The sequence below is a fragment of the Euleptes europaea genome, chromosome 20 (genome assembly GCF_029931775.1).
Source record: "Euleptes europaea isolate rEulEur1 chromosome 20, rEulEur1.hap1, whole genome shotgun sequence".
Classification (NCBI taxonomy): domain Eukaryota; kingdom Metazoa; phylum Chordata; class Lepidosauria; order Squamata; family Sphaerodactylidae; genus Euleptes; species Euleptes europaea.
Window position 1 is genome coordinate 8,371,831 of NC_079331.1, and position 20,950 is coordinate 8,392,780.

Consider the following 20,950-nt stretch of genomic DNA (forward strand, 5'->3'; position numbering starts at 1 on the left):
TCTTTTCCAGTGACTCTTGTCTTCTCATAATGTGTCCAAAGTACGACAGCCTCAGTTTAGTCATGTTAGCTTCTAGGGTCAGTTCAGGCTTGATTTGATCTATAACCCGCTGATTCATTTTTTTGGCAGTCCACAGTATCCGTAACACTCTTTTCCAACACCACATTTCAAAGGAATCTACTTTCTTCCTATCAGCTTTTTTCATTTTCCAGCTTTCACACCCATGCATAGTAATAGGGAATACAATGGCATGCACTGAATAGATTTTATAAAAATTACAGTCTGTTGGTGGTGGGGGAGGGTAAATATTCAACACGTTTTGCAGATTCCAGTAAAACGTGTGCGTGTCCTACAATGCTATTCTATCCAGAGAGAGGTAGTCCCTTTCCAAAAAAAGTTCGAGAATCTATGAAAGCAATTGCTCAATTGAACTTTGGCTCCTGTATGTCGCAAGATAAGTCCTGAAATCCCACCAGAATATGCAGGGCAGTTACTTCGAAAGATGAAATTGCTGCTTTATGAAGTTACCTGTGATAGAAGGTTTTGGAGCTTGCCATACCAATCACTTGTTGGTTGAACCACTTCAAGCAAGAGGTTGCATGCAGATACAAGTACAGAGACCTGTTTCCTGTGTAATGTAATGTTTTTCTGCTATAACGTAGTTGTGTGTGTGTGTGCGTGCTGTCAAATCACAGCTGACTTATGGCGATCCCTTAGGGTTTTTAAGGCAAGGGACATTCAGCCGTGGTTTGCCATTGCCTGCCTCTGTGGTATAGGAGCTGCAGAAAAGTTGCCTCCTCCTGTATCCTGGAGTAGCCTGAAAAGCATGCAATGTTGCAGGAATGGCCCACTTCACGGTTCCTCTCTGCATCTGAGTTAAGGCAGTTTCCTTCTGCAATCGCAGGTGTGTGTGCGTGCGTGTGTGTGTGTTTGTGTGTGAAACTGCTGTGACAACAATGAAAAGCAAGGAAACAGGATTATAGGCCTGTAGGATTTAGGATGGCGGGGTCTGGCTTTTAGGGAACAAGGCTTCTGAACTTGTTCTCTGCACGTGTGGGTTTCTTCTCAGTATTGAGCCCTGAGGGACCAGCAAGGCGAGGGAAGAAATGCATCCGCTTCAGACAACGGCTCTCCCACTCTTGGTGGAAAGTATTGGCATCTAGTATTTTATTGCATAGGGAATAATGATGTTCCAGAGGAATTTAGAACCGATGCCCATTGTGTGTGTGTGTGTGGGGGGGGATTCCTGAAGCACAGCCATTCTGCATAAATGTTTTTTCACTGGCAGCAAAACATATCGGGAAAACGTTCAGTTTATCCCATAGCTACCCTATGTATTCTGCCTTTCTCAGGGACACAGAGTACTCGCTCTGTGTTTAGGGACGGTTTCTCTCCCCCTTCCCCTCCAAACGCTCGGTGTTTATTTTGACCCAGTGTCATTGTGACACAGCCTCCTTTCTTTTTTACCTATTCAGGGATGGAAGAATGAAACTTGATTAGGGAAGCTCGTGCAGCTGTTAATCTACCCGGTTTGCAGGGGCAGGCTGGCGGGGGTTACCGTGGAGCTGTATATTTTGAGCTGTGAATCCTGGCCCTTAGAAAATATGTTCTAAGAATACGCAGCACAGGGTGTTACAAAACACACACGCAACAATAACCTCCCTTCAGAATAGGCTTGCGATTGGGATAACCCCCCCAGCGCAGGGGTGAAATTAGGTCACCGCTGTGCAAACACACTACTGTCGATCAGCCTACGAGATAGTGCTGGGTTTCACGAAAACGTTCCTTTTAAAAATTTACTGTTGTGTATTTCTCCTTTTTGTTTTTACCTTTTCTAAATGTCTCATCGAGTCATATTGGGCAAACGATAACGAGCGAGCGAGAATGAAGCGTAAAATCTACGAGGGCTTTATACCGGTTAATTTTTTTTTACGAGGGAATTTAATCCTTGTGCTGGGTGAACAAATGAGAAAAGTCAAATAAGCTGCTGTGCTTATGGTCTGTTTTTTTTAAAACCGAGAATAAAAGAATGGGAAAGATACTGGATAAGTGTGTTGGAGAAAACAACCTCTCTGCTAATTGTGATTTTTTAAAAAATGTACATTACCGTCGGTCTAAGCATGTTTACTTGAAACAAGCCCCTTTCAGTCGTGAGCTGATCAAGCAAGAGGTCTTATATAACTCTCTTGATCTGTGCCTATTTTTTTATTTAGCTCTCTTGATCACGGAGAACCTAAAGCTTTCATTAGAACCAAATAAGGGGCAAGAATGTTTTTGAGTCAAAGCACACTGAATTATTTTGGCGGTATTTTAGGATTTGATTTCGTGTGTGTGTGTGTGTGGGGGGGAATCTCTATGTTGAACAGTTTCAGTAAAATGTATTACATTCAAATGTATCCATGCCAGGATGTGAGGTTTTTAAGCTGCACTAAGCAATTCTGTTTTGAACTTTGTGTTTACTGATAGTCTAAAATTACAGCATTTAAAATAGAACGTCTCGAGTTTCATTAGTTGACTGTGAGTCCTTGCTCACAGTCTGGGATTCTACACATCTGATGCCTTGATTAAAAAACAATTATTGCATCTTACCTAAACTGCAGCTGCCATCTCTCCCGTTGGACCAAACCTCATTCCTGGTGAAATTATCCAGTGTCGTTTCCTGCCCACGGACCCCCCCCCCCAAAAAAACCCCTCATCCATGTTTTGCATTCCAGTTTAATATGGAGAAAAATTATTGTCAGAATTAATGCTGCGTTTCAAAACACGTCTTAAACGTTGCATTTGAAGGGTTGCTCCCGGCCTGTTGAATGGCGAGAAAGCAGTCTGACCTAGTTGGGTGGGTATATTTTCCATGGTGCTTTATTCCTGAGAAATCTTTTATATCCTAAAATACTGGGAGCTGGGCTAAGATTTTAAATTCGTGGTCAAATTTGGCGAAAACCCCTCCACGTTTAGTCAGCAAACGATGCAAATCCTATGTGAATTTGTTTGGTTTACCTTGTTCCCTTGGCACACAAACATTGTACTGCTCTCACACTGCCATCTAAGTGTCTGATACCTTACAGTCATTTGTGTGTGTGTGTGTTTTACATTGGAGCTCCTTACATTTATTGCGTTTGCCAGGTAGCTGGGGAAAATATTTTGACAATGTGTAGATTTTAAACATTGCCTTCTCTTAGAACATGTAGCAACGCCATTGTGTGAAATTCCTTTTAGATGATAGGTGACATACGTGGTTCTGATTTGAAGCTTCAAGAGGTATTGTGCACTTTCTTGAACAATATAGGATGGTCTAATATTTCCTTTGATAGCCAAGAACTAAAGGAATATTAATTCAGAGAACTGTGTATTGTCAAGGTTTCTCAGCTCCCTGTTCTCTGTGCAATCCTGTGCCTCTCTCCATTTTCTAAAATGTATCTGCTGCATTTGAGTCTGTCTCCAAAGTCTGCATACGATTCGTCTATAGCTGTGCTGCCACCTGTTTGTTTTTCCTCTGTTTTACAAAAGTGTCTCGCTTTTCACATCAGTGAAAAACAATAGCGTTGCAAAAGCAGCTGATGATTGCTTTCCTTGGTGAGTTATTCTGAACTTGCTACACAACTGCCTGTGTGTGGCATCTCACTGCTTGGTTCCCTGGTTAGGGGAAGAGACTCTGAGGAGGAGGGCATCTTGGAGACAGATGGGTGATTCCTTTCCGGCGCTAAAGCAGGCAGGAACTAATAAAACTTTCCCACTTCCTGTTTCCTGTCTGGAATTGCCCTCAGCCTCCAGTTTTCCTTCCTGCCTCGCTAAGGGAAGGCAGCTACAGAGGTTGCTCCATAGCAACCTTACCTAAATGAGGAAAGGAACACTCCGACCTTGAGGATAAATAGTCTCCCGCTCCAGCACCTTCAGCAGGGAGAGAATATCGGCACCAGTGTCTCGGGCGCCATCTAGGGAGGCTCTAGCTTCCCTCTGAACATCCGCAACCACTTCTGCTACAAGAAGGGAGCATTGTTTTTCCCCTTAATAGGGGGAAGAAACCCAGTGCTTCACTCTACGAATGACTCCCAAATTTGAGAGGGGGCGAGGCTCAGTGGTAGAGCATCTTCTTGGCATGCAAAGGTCCCAGGTTCAGTCCCCAGCATCTCCACTTAAAGGGACTAGGCAAGTAGATGATGTGAAAGACCTCCGCCTGAGACCCTGAAGAGCCGCTGCCGGTCTGAGTAGACAATACTGACTTTGATGGACCAAGGGTCTAATTCAGCATGAGGCGTGTTCATGTGTTGAGCTGGAATCAGAACTAGTCCATTGGCTGTGCAGAGAAGAAACGTCCTATTATACTGTGCAAGGAGAACCGAAACAGTTTCCTTGGCTTAGGAAGGATCTGGTTGAAACGTCATGATTCCCCCCCCCCCCCCCAGTATGGATAAACTGTGGATCTTCACAGAACAGTGTAATTTGCTGATGGCAACAAATTTGTGTGTTTCTTTCTCTTGATTTGTTTGTTTTTTAAAAATGCCTAAAAGTGACACGAGGTTCTCAGTCTGGAGAACAGAAGACAATAGCTGTATTGACCTGAAAGGGAAGGCAGGCAGGGTAGGGAATTACTGAAGCGGCAGGCTTGTTCATATATTTCTTCCTTCTGGCTGCAACGCGATCTAAACTAAAGAAGCACCTGGGAAAATTGTAGGGCAGAGGATCTCCTGCCTGTCTTCTAATAACATGGGCATGCAGCTCAGCGGAATGACCGCTTGTCAGAGGAATTGGCCTGAATTGACCCAGTTAAATGTCTGTTGCTCGCTTGCATGTGTTAATTAATACATCGGCATATATGGGCAAGTTAAACATTTAACCTTGACTAAGTACTGAGGCCAACCCGGACAGAAAAGAAAGCCGCTTGCCTCCCTAAGGTTGTGTGTGTGTAAAGTGCCGTCAAGTCGCAGCCGACTTATGGCGACCCCTTTTTGGGGTTTTCATGGCAAGAGACTAACAGAAGTGGTTTGCCAGTGTTTTCCTTTGCACAGCAACCCTGGACTTCCTTGGTGGGTCTCCCATCCAAATACTAACCAGGGATGACCCTGCTTCTGAGATCTGACGAGATCAGGCTAGCCTGGGCCATCCAGGTTAAGCATGCTTAAAATAGCAAAGCAACTGCCTACATTTCAGCATAAACCCTGTTTTGCCCATTCTTTCCAGATTTGTTAAGCCAGCAACTCAAGCTGCTGGCACCTGGAAATTGTATAGGAACTGATGTGACCCAATTCCCGCTAGTGCCTATCGTAGAGTCTATGCATTGGGGGTTGTGTGAACTAGCCCTAAGGCAAACCCGTCAACCGACTGATGAAACGTTATTTTGTTGTTTTTAAAAAATATTCCTCACAGAGGGGAAGGTAGCAGAAAAGGAAGATTTACCGTGCAATTCTAAGTCTGTTGATCTCAGTGGACTTACAGTGCATTCCTAAGGGGAGAGACTCCAGTCTAGGCCCATTGAAATGAATGGGCTAAGACTGGAGTATCTCTCCATAGGAATGCACTGTTAGAATGATATAATTTTTTTTAGGACGGCAACTTTACTTAGGATGCCTTTCCCTGCTGTCTTTTCCTCCCTCTCTGTTGATGTGAAGCTGATCTCCGTAGCCAACTTCTTTAGCATTCTGTCTCTTGCAGTTAAGAACGAAGGAAGTTGGAAATATGGGCGAGAAGCAATTTCGTTTGGAAAAAGATAATCTTTTTTAAAACAGTGATATCTTTTTTCCAGTTCATATCTGGAATATAAATAGCGGGGCAATTAATTTTTTTATATATTTTAGCAAAGGAAAGTCCCTTAGCTCATCCTTGCAGTATTTTAGACCCGCTTGTATGTCATCACCAAGCAAATTAAACACCGATGGAAAAAAAGGGTACTATTATTTTTGATCTTAAGCAAGTAGGTCATGGCATGCAACCTCGAGAGTTTACTACATTGTCAGGTAGTTTCAGGTTGAGCTGAATCCTGTAATCTCTTGCGCAAAGGTGCAGTCTTCAGTTACAAGTTTCAATGAGCCCGCCTCAGCAGCTGAGAGCAAAGTATTCAAATGACATCTCTGTTTCGAAAACCTGAGTTTCTTTTCCAGATTGTCTTCCAGCTCGACCTTTTCTAGAGGAAGAGTGTCTTTTTTTTAGGAATTATTCAAGTGTGGCTGTGCTAGTCGTTATAGAAAACCATGTTAAGGGAAAACAGTAGCATCTTCTACAGTGTCTTCTTAGCCTTTCTGCGTTGGTAAGATTGCGTTTTTTGCTTCTCAGTTTTTCACTTGCGTATTAAGAAGAAGAAGAGTTGGTTTCTACACGCCGACTTTCTCTGCCACTTAAGGGAGACTCAGACCGGCTTACAATCGCATTCCCTTCCCCTCCCCACAACAGACACCCCGTGAGGTAGGCGGGGCTGAGAGAGCTCTAACAGAGCTGTGACTTGCCCAAGGTCACCCCAGCTGGCTTTGTGCGTAGGAGCAAATCCAGTTCCCCAGATTAGCCACCACAGCTCGTGTGGAGGAGTGGGGGAATCAAACCCGGTTGTCCATATCAGAGTCCACCACTCCAAACCACCGCTCTTAACCACTACACCACGCTGGCTCTCATTAAATTGAACTTCCTTTTTGTCATCATACCTGACTGTTGTCCGCTGCCTTGGAAATATTTTTTTTAAATTAATTCTGCCAAAGTTGTGGCGGTGGGAGAAAAGATGGGTCCCTTCGCTCTTCTTTAGTTAAAACGTTGCGAATCATAAACATTTTAAAATTTCTATAGGCATTTGCAATGCTTGGGACTTATAGCACTGAAACAGAATGAAAAAAACGAGGCCTGTATTGTTTTCACAATTGGAGGGTGGGAGGGTGGGTGGGTGGGATAGAAGCATAAAACAAGGGGATTTGTTACATTATACATCTGCTGGAATCAAGTGTCTCAGTGTAATTTATGAAGAGCTCTGCCAGCTGCTGCTTTATCTACCGAGGGTTGCTGAATTTTAATTCCTCATACTAGTTCAGACTGGACTTGTACTGTAACAATGAATACTCTGTGTGTGTTGCTTGTTAAAAACACACTTGGCACTAGAGGTGGCGAATACGAAAAGCTGAGATTTCTAAACTATTGTGTGCAGTCGGCATGCTGGCATTCTAAAACTTACCCTGAAGGACATTTCTGGGTGCTATAAAAAAAAAGGTAAAGGTCCCCTGGGCAAGCACCAGGTCATTCCTGACCCATACGGTGACATCAATCCCAACGTTTCCTTGGCAGACTATGTTTAAGGGGTGGTTTGCCATTGCCTTCCCCAGTCGTCTTCCCTTTACCCCCAGCAAGCTGGGTCCTCATTTTACCGATCTTGGAAGGATGGAAGGCTGAGTCCACCTTGAGCCGGTGACCCGAAACCGACTTCCGTCGGGATCGAACTCAGGTTGTGAGCAGAGCTTGGACTGCAGTACTGCAGCTTACCACTCTGCGCCACGGGGCTCTTGCCTCTGGGCGCTATATCCTAACGTTAATTGGTTTGACAAGGTTTGTATCTTTTCTTGCTAATGCCGTAATAATAATAAATCGAATCGAACGTTAATTGGTCATAATGAAAGGTGTATTGCAGTGTAGACCTAACTCCAGGACCTCGACGTTGGCTTTGTTGACAATGACTCTGAGTATTAACAAAGACAGCTCTAGGAAGGAGGAGTTTTGGCCTAGAACGCCACTGCGTAGTAATGACAGTGATCTATTGTTCCCCCCAACATGGAAGCTTTGAGCTGGAATAATTCGTTACGAAGGATCCCATGTCGGCGTGAAATAATACGGGCTTGTTTTGTTTTACAAAATGTCGCTGGGTGGTTAGCAGGTACAATTTATATAAAATAAACACTTAATTTAGCCTCAAGCAGAAATAGAAGCGAAACAGAGGCAATGAGAGAAGAAGAAGAGTTGGTTTTTATATGCCGACTTTCTCTACCACTTAAGGGAGACTCAAACCGGCTTACAATCACCTTCCCTTCCTCTCCCCACAACAGACACCCTATGAGGTAGGTGGTGCTGAGAGAGCTCTAAGAGAGCTGTGACTAGCCCAAGGTCACCCAGCTGGCTTTATGTGGAGGAGTTGGGAAACAAATTGAGTTCTCCAGATTAGAGTCCACTGCTCATGTGGAGGAGCGGGGAATCAAACCCGGTTCTCCAGATCAGAGTCCACCGCTCTTAACCACCACACCACCTTGGGGGTTGGGGTACTGAATGTGTTGAACCAGGAATCCGTAAGCTGCTTTGAGCAATGAAGAAAAATGGCTTAGAAATATAGTAAGTTAATAAATAAATATGGCTGTTGTCATTATGAGCCAGGCGTTTAATTCTGGTGACTAGCGGGGGAAGGCCTCTACTTGGTATACACTGTCCCATAGGAACAATACGTTTTTTAAAAGCTCTTAGCGGCCCAAGGGGAAAACATTGCCTCTTTCAAAACGGTGCCAGGCGATGTCTTATGCTAAGATGCATTAGGCAGGAAGGGTCGTTGCAAACACACACACATATTGCCTGGCTCGTCTCCCTTATTTAAGCCATTCACTGGGCAGCAGGTACAAAAAGGACATACGTCTCCTTGGGTCCACTATTTGGGGAAAGGCAGTATACTCGAGTCTGAGGATGTAAGGCGGGACAGAAATGTTTTAAATAAATAATTTTTTTTGGGGGGGGGGTGTAGGCAGCAAGGAGAAAGCCAGCCCTGCTGGTTGGCTGCCAATCTGGTATATGTGGTGCCCTGGTTTTGAATGTTTTGTAAAGGTTACTTCAGGAGAAAATACTAGCTCTTTCTCTTTACACACAGACTCTCTTACTCACTTAATGTAACAAGAGAATCCCAGATTGCATTGTGTCTCTTGTTGAGATACAAGGAGGTTTAAAAGTAAGCAAGTAAAATGCGTTTATTGCTGGGTATAATGCCATGGAGTCCACCTTCCAAAGCAGCTGTTTTCTCCAGAGGAAATGATCTCTGTCATCTGGAGATGAACTAATGCCAGGAGATCTCAAGGCCCCACCTGTAGGCTGGCAGCCCTTAATGGAACATGGTTGAATTCTGCCAAAGCAACTTAAATTCATATGGTTAACTATTTACATTGGTGCTCATATGTAACTGGGCGCTTTGGTCTCTTCGTTAGACACTTTAGATGAATTCTTCGAATACGAAGCGGAAGAGTTCCTGGTCAACTTGGCCTTGCTCATTACTGAAGGAAGAACACCAGAATATTCTGTCAAGGGTAGAACCGAAGGCTTGCACTGCCCACCGGCCCAGTCGGGTCAGCCAGTAAAGACCAAGCATGAATGCAGTGACAAACTCGCCCAGGTATGACAACGAATGTTCTCTGTTGTTATTGTTGACTCTGCTTTCTAAACTGGTTCAACCATTAAATTAAATAGCAAACATATGACGGGGGTTTTGGACCTTCCATAAAGACGAATGTTCTATAGGCCAAAACTTTGTTTTGCTAAATGCTCTCAGTATTTACCATAAGAACAAAAGAAAGGCCATGCTGGATCAGACCAAGGCCCATCACGTCCAGTGGTCTGTTCACACAGTGGCCAACCAGGTGCCTCTATGAAGCCCGCAATCAAGACGACTTCAGCAACATTATCCTGCCTGTGTTCCACAGCACCTAATATAATAGGCATGCTCCTCTGATCCTGGGGAGAATAGGTATGCATCATGACTAGTATCCATTTTGACTAGTAGCCACGAATACCCTTCTCCTCCGTGAACATGTCCATTCTCCTCTTCAAGCCTTCTGAGTTTGCAGCCATCACCACATCCTGGGGCAGGGAGTTCCACAACTGAACTATGCGTTGTGTGAAGAAATACTTCCTTTTTTCTGTTCTGAGTCTCTCACCCTCCAGCCTCAGCAGATGACCCCGCATTCTAGTATTATGCAGTATTATCTGCGTTTGGAGAACATGCTACATCCCTGCCCCTAAAGCACAATGGTCAAAAAGAATGTTCTTCTTGAATGTAACACTTTGTGAATCTGACGAAATGAACTCTGGCTTATGGTGAAAGCTTACGCCACAATAAACTGTAGTTTTTTAAGTGGCACACAGCTGCATCAGCATTTTAATAAACACGTTTATAAATATTTCACCCTGTGCGGGATTGCGGCCAGGTCCCTTTATGTTGTTGGCAAACAAGGTCTAAATCTAACGTGCTTTCCAATTCTTTTGTTCAAGTGTCGTCAAGCCCAACGCACTAGATCTGAGGTCACCCTGCTGTGGAAAAATAATATTCCTATCATGGTAGAGGTGATGCTGCTTCCGGACTGTTGCTATAGCGATGAAGGGCCCGCCACCGAAGGGAACGACTTAAATGATCCTGCAGTCAAGCAAGATGCCTTGTTACTGGAGAGGTGGATTTTGGAGCCGGTGCCGCGACAGTAAGTTGGTAGACGTGGGCGGGTCTCAATTTTTGAAGATTCCTGCATAATTTGAGAATGACCCATCTGACGTGTGTTCGGTTTCATGTTAGGCTTTAGGTCAGGTTTATAAGATTCCGTTTTACTATTTATGAAACGAAAATGCAGAATTTAAGTGGCTTACTTTCCTGCAACTTTTGCATATTATCTGTGCAAAGTATTGAGGTCTAGTTAAGCATGTTAATGGTTTACAAGAAGAAGAAGAGTTGGTTTTTATATGCCGACTTTCTCTGCCACTTAAGGGAGAATCAAACTGGCTTACTATCACCTTCTCTTCCCCCTCCCCACAACAGACACCCTGTGAGGTAGGTGGGGCTGAGAGAGTGTGACTAGCCCAAGGAGACCCAGCTGGCTTCATGTGGAGGAGTGGGGAAACAAATCCAGTCCACCAGATTAGCCTCTGCCGCTCATGTGGAGGAGTGGGGAATCAAACCCGGTTCTCTAGATCAGACTCCACTGCTCTAAACCATTGCTTTTAACCACTACACCACGCTGGCTCTCTTACAATTACTTGGAGCAGATAAGCGAGTGAATCCACAAACAGGAAATCTTCTAAAACTTCCTATTCTGGATGGTGTTCTTAAAAAGTGGGTTCTTAACTTTATGTAAACATCATTGATTAAAATATTAATATTTTGTTGGCATGTTAAGTATTAGAGAGCGAAATAGATTTTTGCTAATTAATCTTGTTTGTTTTGATAAATGATTATGTTTGTGTGTTTTTAAACTGCCTTGAATCACAGTTTTCTATAGGATGTTAAAAAGTTTCTTAGCTTAGGAAAGGAAATCTTTTGCTTAATCCATCAATTGCAAAATACTCTTTTGTTGTTCTGTCTAATGGGTCTCTCTCTCTTTTTTTTTTAATGCATTTTTAGAAGTGGCGACCGATTTATTGAAGAGAAGACCCTCTTATTGGCTGTCCGCTCTTTTGTGTTCTTTTCTCAGTTAAGCGCTTGGCTGAGCGTTTCACACGGATCAGTCCCACGCAATATTCTCTACAGGTATGTCTGAAGCCCAAATGGCTGTTCATTTGTTCTTGGCAAACGTTGGTGTTGGCGGGATATTTGTTTATTCCTAGCTCTCTCTCACCTAGAGTATTGTGTTCAGTTTTGGGCACTGCAATTTAAGAAAGATGTAGACAAGCTGGAACGGGGTCTGGAGGGTTAGGGGTCTGGAGACCAAGTCCTATAAGGAAAGGTTGAAGTAGCTGGGTATGTTTAGCCTGAAGAGAAGACTGAGAGGGGAGATGATAACCATCAAGTACTTGAAGGGCTGTCATATAGAGAATGGGGCCGAGTTGTTTTCTGTTGCCCCAGAAGGTCGGACCAGAACCAACGGGTTGAAATTAAATCAAAAGAGTTTCCGTCTAGACATTAGGAAGAATTTTTCGACAGTTAAAGTGGTTCCTCAGTGGAACAGGCTTCCTCGGGAGGTGGTAAGCTCTCCTTCCCTGGGATTTTTAAGCAGAGCCTAGATGGCCATCTGTCAGCAATTCTGATTCTATGACTTTAGGCAGATGATGAGAGTGAGGGCATCTTGGGCATCTTCTGGGCATGGAGTAGGGGTCACTGGGTGTGTGTGGGGGAGGTAGTTTTGAATTTCCTGCATTGTGCAGGGGGTTGGACTAGATGACCCTGGTGGTCCCTTCCAACTCTATGATTCTATGACAAGCAGGTAGCTGTTGTACTTGCATGCGAAGAGGTAGTTCCGCCTTAAAATACCAACGTACCTTGTGCTTAACGTTTTCAGAGTCAGCGCGGCGCATGTAGACCTGCAGTGGACATTTTCCCAGACACCGACCGAGCATTTTTTCCCCGTTCCTAACGTTTCTCACAACGTGGCCTTGAAAGTCAGCGTCCAGTCCCTGCCGAGACAATCTAACTATCCCGTCCTGACCTGCAGTATTCACACCAACCTCGGCTTTTACGAAAAGAGGGCAGAAGAGCTTGGCGGACACCAGCACTGTGATTCCATCAAGGCAGAGCCGTGCAGTGTGCCCGCCTCCCAGCGCTTGTGTGGCAAGCTGCTGTGGGCGGAAGGGGTGCTCAGTGCCAAAAAAGGCCCCGAGCTCGGCACAGGTGTCAGAACCCTGAAACTTTTTCCATCGACTGGGCTGAGGTCAGACTTCAGGGCACCCGAGTGTAAGCTCCATTGCTATACAGCTACTGTTGAGAGTAAGAAGCTATCGCAGGAAACCTCCGAAAGAGCGTTAAAACCTTCAGCCGACTCCCACAACGGCTCCTCTCCCCTTCATTCGTTAGGAGATTCTATCCCATTGATAGGATCTTTGCTGCAAGAGCGGCATGAGGTTATAGCGAGGATCGCCCAGCATTTGATTCACTGTGATCCAGCAACATCGCCCGTTATGGGGCGGCCATTTGGTGCGAACGAAACGGGTGTGGTTAACTCGAAAGCGGCGCGAAGTGGGCGCGAAGAGGAAAGCTTGCTGAAAAGAGGGAAGGAGCTGCGCTCTGGTTCTACTGCTAACTTAGAACTGGCTTCATTAGAAAATGGCCATGTAGGAAAAGCCCGAATAATACCAGAAATACCATTCTCCAACTCCCAGAGTCCAGTGACCCAGCGCACCCGCCAAACCATAGAGGAAACCAACCCACTGATAAGTTCTTTGCTTCAAGAGCGGCAGGAAGTTATAGCTCGGATTGCCCAGCACCTGATTCACTGTGATCCACCAACTTCACATGTTACTCATCCTGTGTTCAACGTGCATGAAATTAGTGCAGTTAATCCAAAGGGTTTTCACGGCTCCTGTGAAGAGGACAGCCTGCTAAAGAAAGGCAAGGAGACTTTGTCAGATTCCTTCTCTTCTTCAAGGTTGAGTTCGTGGGAAGACAACCTAAAAGCAAAAGGCAAAACACCAGCAACCCCTCTGAGTTCTTTTAGATACGACACTGAATCGAAGGTATCTCCAAAACCCCAAGCGAGAAGAAAATTGCTTCTTGCAGAGCCCAGTGAAGAAGTCCAAGATACATTTCTGCAGTCTCCTTCCAGTAGAAATACAAGTCCAGTGACTTTTACGATCCAGTCATGTAAGAAAGAAGATAACAGAGCAGAACTGGTAGATAAATTGGAAGCTGTACTTTCCGGTTCTCCCCGTAAACCTCGAGCAGTATACAAAGGTATTCCCAAGCAGTGTTCCCCTTTCAGTTGTAGCGATGAACTGATTTGCACAGATAAACTTAAGGACAGAACAATCGCTCGTGAAAACGGCGACACAGACTGTTTAAACAATCCCTCGTCGGATTGGTCCAGAATACTTGAAAATACTAAAGTGACTGTAACACAGACACCTGACAATTTGCACAAAAGCGAGCAGAAGCGCTTAAGCCAAGACTCTAAACAACCAAATATTTGCGAACAGAACTCCCAACTCATTAGCATTGAAAACTATTTGCTTAAAGACCACGAAGGTTCCAAGTGCAAAAACAAGCAAGATAAAGTGAAGAACGCTCATGACGAGAACGAAGACCCGACAGACTATGAAATCCAGAAACGTTTGCAGAAGAAACCCGTAGAAGATGGCTCAGCTCCGTGCGAACAAAAGAGGAACGGAGAAGTGCTGGTGAGTGGCGTTTTAACTTAGGCTTATTCAATGTCCTACCCTGCCTTTCCCTAAGTAATTAACAGCGGCTTCAAAATGGTAGGCTGGTGGTTAAGAGCCAGCGTGGTGTAGTAGTGGTTGAGAGCGGTGGTTTGGAGTGGTGGACTCTGATCTGGAGAACCGGGTTCGATTCCCCACTCCACATGAGCGGCGGAGGCTAATCTGGTGAACCAGGTTGGTTTCCACACCCCTACACATGAAGCCAGCTGGGTGACCTTGGGCCAGTCACAGCACTCTTAGAACTCTCTCAGCCCCACCTACCTCACAGGGTGTTCGTTGTGCTGAGGGGAAGGGAAAGGGATTGGAAGCTGGCTTGATTCTCCCTTAAATGGCAGAGAAAGTCGGCATATAAAAACCAACTCTTCTTCTAATTGCTATCAGGGGGAAAAGTGTCTGTGTGTGTAGGGGGAGCGATTCTGAGCTGCAGCGGAGTCCAGACACAGTGGCCAGGTGTTTGATACCTGCTTTCCCTGCTGCGGCCCTCAACTGCTTTCAGTATGGTAGTTTTTACTGGTTTGTGGGTCAACTGAAATATTTCCATCCAAAGCACATTAGTAACACATGCGGAAGTTCATATGGGCAGGTTCTTTTCCTCACGGGGTTTGCTAATACGCACAGAATGCTCTGTGTGGCTTTATCTAAAATATTACCCATTATTCCTAAACATCATGAGGCTATAAAACAGAAAGGATAGTTTTCGAAGGGAAGCTTTTCAGCTCCGCAGTGCCCCTTAACTTTGATTTGGCCACCCTGGGACCTTTGTGCCGTAATTTGATTTTTTTAAAACATAAATAAACAATGCCTGTTGGTGAGGAATGCATGAGCTACTGGGATCCTTAAAAAGTATAATTTGACAATTTAGCTTTTTTGAAACTGGGCACAAGCAATTGGGGGAAAGGACTGTAGCTCAGTGGTAGAGCATCTGCCTGGCATGCAGAAGGCCCCAGGTTCAATCCCCGGCATCTCCAGCTAAAGGGACTAGGCATCACTAGGTGATGTGAAAGATCTCTGCCTGAGATCCTGGAGAGCTGCTTCTGGTCTGAGTAGACAATACTGACTTGGATGGACCAACGGTCTGATTCAGTATAAGGAAGCTTCACGTGTTCACGTGTTCAATTTTAAAATGAACCATAGAAGGCACTTCTGCCCGGGAGGCTTCCCATTTCTTTCAGTCTAGCACTTTGGTGCTAAATTAAAAGCCTAGGGAGGTCCCCCTGCCGCTTCCAAAGCAAGGATTATAATATGTTGCTGGAAAATTCCTCACAAATGTACTTAAGTACCTTCGTTGCTGCATGCACTGGATTTGTAGTCCCAACAAGTAAACAGATGGAGAGCCTGGGCTTAAATCCACATTATTATATGAATTGTAGAAACGGCATACACTAGAAGTTATGTAGCACAAATCACTGTTGCAGATTGCTAGAATGCCTAGCGGCGCTGTTTTTTGTCTATATCGATTTCCGATACATACCTTTCTTTGGACAGAGAACGATACCACTTAAACACGTTTGGCAGAGAAACAATTTTCACCATTTGGACGGGACTTCCACCAAGGCTTTCCATCCTCGAACTGGGTTGCCTCTACTTTCGAGCCCTGTAAGTTTCTATTATATTGCTCCTACCCCTACCACCTTTTATAAAAGAGGGGGGGTGTTAGGTACTGTATTGCACCCTCTTCAAGTCTCTGCACATCACACGGATGGGTTTTTGCACCCGCGCATAACACTTGGAAACCTCTAGAGCAGGGATGTCGAACTCCATTGTTACGAGGGCCGGATGTGACATAAATGTCACTTGGTCGGGCTGGGCCATGCCTCGCCAGCCTGGATCGAGAGTGGGCGGGTTGGCTGCCTCAGCTGGCTCGCGGGCCGGATAAGAGATCTCAAGAGGCCAGATTTGGCTCGTGGGCCTTACGTTTGACACCCCTGGCATAAGGTATCCAACAAACAATGCAGGGGGCCAGGATCACAGAAAGCAAAAAAGAAAGGCAACAAAAGAGAAGTATTAGGCAAGATAAGAAATAAATGATGCAAAAATAGGATTACAGAAGTAGAACACAATGCAATAAGAGAGAGGTAATATATCTGATAGGTTACAGTCCTGTTACTCTGTATATGTAAGTTTAGATTTCAGTCACGGCATATCTGTGCTCGGATGTACACACAACTCTTTCTCGTACGGGTCCCTATTAGGGTCAGTGGAGGCCTCCTAACGTGCGTGCGGAAATGACTTTCTGTTGGGCCAGATGACTTGGTCAAAATATCAAACCCATGAACCTAATGCTTTGTCTCACCTTCGGAAGCTCATCAGTAATTATTCTGAAATGATTTTAAAACTCTAATGGCTCAGCGTAGTTGAGAAGGGAGCTACGGACGGATTAGCTTCGAGCTGTGTAGAGCAACGAAGCCAGATGTGGCCAGACCTTTTTTTTTGCTAACGGGATGGAGATTCATCCCAGCTTGTCAAATGGCCAAGTTGCTCCATTGTCTTAACTTGCTTCCATTAAAATAATAATAATAAAGAGTATTGTTGCGCTTTAAATGATTAGAGTTTTTATATCAGGATGTCCAAACGTAGGGCGCTTTCGCACATACTGAATAATGCACTTTCAATCCACCGTCCATGCACTTTAACGATCATTTGCAAGTGGAGCTTGCCATTTCACACAGTAAGATCCAGCTGCAAAGTGCATTGAAAGTGCATTATTCGGCATGTGTGAAAGCGCCCTAAGTGTGTCTGTGTGTTTTTATTTTAAGGTTCCTGAAAGAAAAACACGTTCCGGTTGTTTTGATCTCGATGCGTCACTGTTACACTTGAAATGTCTGTCCTCCAAAAGGTATTTGTTAAAAGTTTTTAAAAAAATGAAGATAGGTATGTTAGAAATTAGGATGATATTTATATGATTTTATAGGGCTATTTTAAAATGGTTTAAAGTTTTTACTGATATAAGGGGATATTTGTTTTTGAAAGCCGCTCTGAGCCTGGTTTTGGCCAGGGAGAGCAGGATAATACATGGAATAAATAAATAAAATAGAAAATGTAAATAGTAATACTGGATAAACGAGGATTATTTGGAGGAAGTGCAAATGTTCAGTGCATCAGACTCAGCTGATTTATATATATCTTACAACTATTTTGTTCCCATTCCCGTGTAGTGATGCAAAGTTCTGAAGTATGTAATTTAGCAAAATATTTCCCGTAAAATAATGCACTTCTGATGGCTGCGATGTAAAAAATATACCAAAAAGCAAAGACGTTCAAAGTCCTTGTCTGAATGAAATCTTGTTGATGACAACTGTAATAAATAAACATTTATGTTCAGCAAGGTGACCGGGGTCCTTAAGGACTGGCTCACCGAGACAAAGTGGTCAATCTTGTTTTAGGAGGTTGACAGGTCCCTACCTGGCTTGCCTCGAGGAAAGTAGACCAGCCTTGTGTAGGATGCTGGTGAATCTTAACAATTTACCCGTCAGGTTGGTCGAACAGAAAGATGTCTGGGTATATACTAGGCTACAGATACGTGGGGGAAATGTATACTTCAAAACAACAAGTCAGTGAAAGCAAAATCTATGAGAATTGTGTCTGTTCAGGAGGCTGTTAAGAGTATTGTAATGGAGGCTCCAGCCTAGAAATTCTGTGCATTCCTTTAACTTTCAAGTACTGTATTTACTCAAAAGGAGGATGATCTTGAGTAAGACCACCACCTCCCGCAAAAATGGACATAACCGTAACCTGTCTGCAAATGTAAGACACCCCCCCTTTTGATGGAATACCTGGGGGGAAAACCTAGTCTTGCATTTGAGTAAATACCGTGGTACAAAAGTTGCAGCTGGAATACAAATTTACGTGTATGCATTTGATGGTGGCTGGGGGGAAAAGGTAGTAACTTTTTGATTTCTTACAACATTTTTAAATAGTCCACAACATTGTATAAGCAAAGAGAATGACCCCGATGTCCATGAGAAACCATTTCTGAGTTCCAGCGCGCCACCTGTAACAAGTCTTAGCCTCCTTGGGAACTTTGAGGTATTGTACATGTACTCTAAAAAAAATCCTCTCTTGTTTGTGTAACCGGTGTACTGATAAGACGGCTGTGGCCACTACGGCACGGGCCTGTAGCCCCGAGCATGTTTTCTCCAGAAGCGAGCCCTACTGAATTCTTCGGTACTCGTTGACTCCAGTCAACGTGCTTAGGACGGCAGCTTTCGTTAGCCTCGTTAGTCATGATGTTCATAGTTTTTCCCTCCCCCCACCTCTTCCCCGTAGATAGCTTTTCCAACAAAAAGTTTTGGTTTCTCTCCCCCATTTTTTCTTCTCCAGGAGTCTGTGTTGAACTATCGCTTAGATCCCCTGGGCGTCGTAGAAGGCTTCACGGCCGAAGTGGGAGCTAGCGGCATGTTCTGCCCGACACACATGACTCTCCCAGTTGACGTTTCGTTCTACAGTGTTTCTGAGGACAATGCCCCCTCTCCCTATATGGTAAAAAAAATAAGAGCTTTGTAATTACCCACAGAAATCAGCAGAGTGTATTTCCGTGTATCGTGCTAAATCTCGGCACTTTCTTGTAAGGAAAAAAAGCCAGTGTGATGTCCGAGGCAGTCAAAATGGAGGCAGCAGTTGCGGCAGTGGAGTCTGATCTGGAGAACCGGGTTTGATCCCCCCCTCCTCCACATGAGCGGCGGAGGCTAATCTGGTGGACGGGATTTGTTTCCCCACTCCTACACACAAAGCCAGCTGGGTGACCTTGGGCTAGTCACATCTCTTTCAGCCTCGCCCACCTCACAGGGTGTCTGCTGTGGGGAGGGGAAGGGAAGGTGATTGTAAGCCGGTTTGAGTCTCCCTTAAGTGGTCGAGAAAGTCGGCATATAAAAACCAACTCTTCTTCTTCTTCAAATACCTAAGCAGCTATGCTCAGCAAAGGCTGCTGGGTAATCAAAAATAGATGATGTGTGTGAACCTTTAAACCTAATAGGTGAAGGTTATTGACCGAGGGCCTGTTCACAACAGGGTAGCTGTGTATTCTACAGAGTGGATTGATTAAAAAATATATATATCAGTGGAAAATGAATGTCCATGCTCCTGCCCTTGCTTAAACCTTCAGTATACTTTTATTAGGAGCCCCATGGCGCAGAGTGGGAAGCTGCAGTACTGCAGTCAAAAGCTCTGCTCATGACCTGAGTTCGATACCGATGGAAGTCAGTTTCAGGTAGCCAGCTCAAGATCGACTCAGCCTTTCAGCCTTCCGAGGTCGGTAAAATGAGGACCCAGCTGGCTGGGGGGAAAGGGAAGATGACTGGGGAAGGCACTGGCAAACCACCCCGTAAAACAAAGTCTGCCTTGGAAACGTCGGGATGTGAAGTCACCCCATGGGTCAGGAATGACCCGGTGCTTGCACAGGGGACCTTTACCTTTTTATACTTTTACAAGGCATGGACTGAAATCGGGAGATCGTTCGCTAGTTCCCAAGCAATGCATTACGTGTCTTTCTGTGTAAGAGAGATTCTTTACATCGCTTTGGATTTGGTGATGTTCAGCAAGGTCGTAACGTTACTGAATTAGGCAATCGGAGCAGATTTTCAGTGTTGTATAATTAATTTTATGATATTGTATTCATTTTTATTACATTGCAATAAGTATTTTATTGCTGGTTTGATTATACTGCTATTTTAATTATGATGTGAGCCGACCCAAGCCCGGCTTTGCCGGGGGAGGGTGGGATATAAATTAAAGTTTATTATTATATTTTTATTACTGTCTTGTTTCCCCCCATCTCGCTCTTCTCAGGGTGTAATCGCTCTAGAATCTCTTGGTAAAAGGGGTTATCGGGTACCTCCTTCAGGAACAATACAAGTGGTAAGTACTCTGTAGTATAGTTACTTTAATAACCCTCTCCAATTTGCGTAAGTAGGAATTCACGTCTAAACAAAACCAGGTGAGTTTGCTAGCTCTTCTAACGTGACATACACGTTATGCCTTGCGCCAAATAATAACTGGGCCTGCAGTGTTTTGTACCAAGTGGAGTCTTTGGAGTCCTGTTTATGCAGCGGACCGGTTGACATTGTGACTTAAGAGGCCTTGTGTTTTTGTCTAATTGTTCACCAGCTCAAGCATTACTGTTTAACACAGTTTTCATTTAGCGTGTCCATAAGGAAACTGGAGAAGGGAGCTGTTTTGGAATTTATTTAGAGCCAGCATGGTGTAGTGGTTTGGAGCGGTGGCTTGGAGCGGTGGACTCTGATCTGGAGAACTGGGTTTGATTCCCCACTCCTCCACGTGAGTGGCAGTCGCTAATCTGGTGAACCAGGTTGGTTTCCCCACCCCTCCACACGAAGCCAGCTGGGCGACCTTGGGCTAGTCACAGCTCTCTTAGAGCTCTCTCAGCCCCACCTACCTCACAGGGTGTCTGCTATGGGGAGGGGAAGGGAAGGTGATTGGAAGCCGGATTGATTCTTCGTTAAGTGGCAGAGAAAGTCAACATATAAAAACCAACTCTTCTTCTTTATTTATTAGACTTTTCTGTCGCCCTTTCCTGAGCAGGTTGGGCTCAGAACAGCTTACAACAGGTTTACACGATAAAACCGATTACAAAATCGATCTGAGTACATAATTGTTTGGCAGTTTACACTGTCTGCATCCGGCCCTGAAGAGATTGTGTTTTTTTTTTCCTTTTCCCAGACCTTATTTAATCCTAACAAGACTGTGGTGAAGATGTTTGTGGTGATCTACGACTTACGAGAGATGCCAGCCAATCATCAAACATTCCTACGGCAAAGAACCTTTTCTGTCCCCGTGAGACGAGAAACAAAGAGAAGCATCCATAAAGAAAACACGCGGCGTTCTGAAGAAAGGCTACTTCGCTACCTCATTCATCTGAGGTGAGACTGCT

General features: G+C 44.6%; 1 protein-coding gene across 2 annotated transcripts in view; it reads left to right on the forward strand.

Moving 5' to 3' along the window:
* The window catches only part of ATOSA (atos homolog A), a 39,203-nt gene that overhangs the window by 15,991 nt on the left and 2,262 nt on the right, over positions 1-20,950 (forward strand). For both annotated transcript variants that reach the window (XM_056865891.1, XM_056865890.1), the window contains exons 2-11: positions 9,144-9,328; positions 10,204-10,406; positions 11,321-11,446; positions 12,195-14,025; positions 15,550-15,660; positions 16,821-16,900; positions 17,982-18,090; positions 18,385-18,543; positions 19,849-19,917; positions 20,740-20,939. In XM_056865891.1, coding sequence (XP_056721869.1) covers positions 9,144-9,328; positions 10,204-10,406; positions 11,321-11,446; positions 12,195-14,025; positions 15,550-15,660; positions 16,821-16,900; positions 17,982-18,090; positions 18,385-18,543; positions 19,849-19,917; positions 20,740-20,939 — 3,073 coding nt within the window. The remainder of the gene's footprint in view (positions 1-9,143; positions 9,329-10,203; positions 10,407-11,320; positions 11,447-12,194; positions 14,026-15,549; positions 15,661-16,820; positions 16,901-17,981; positions 18,091-18,384; positions 18,544-19,848; positions 19,918-20,739; positions 20,940-20,950) is intronic.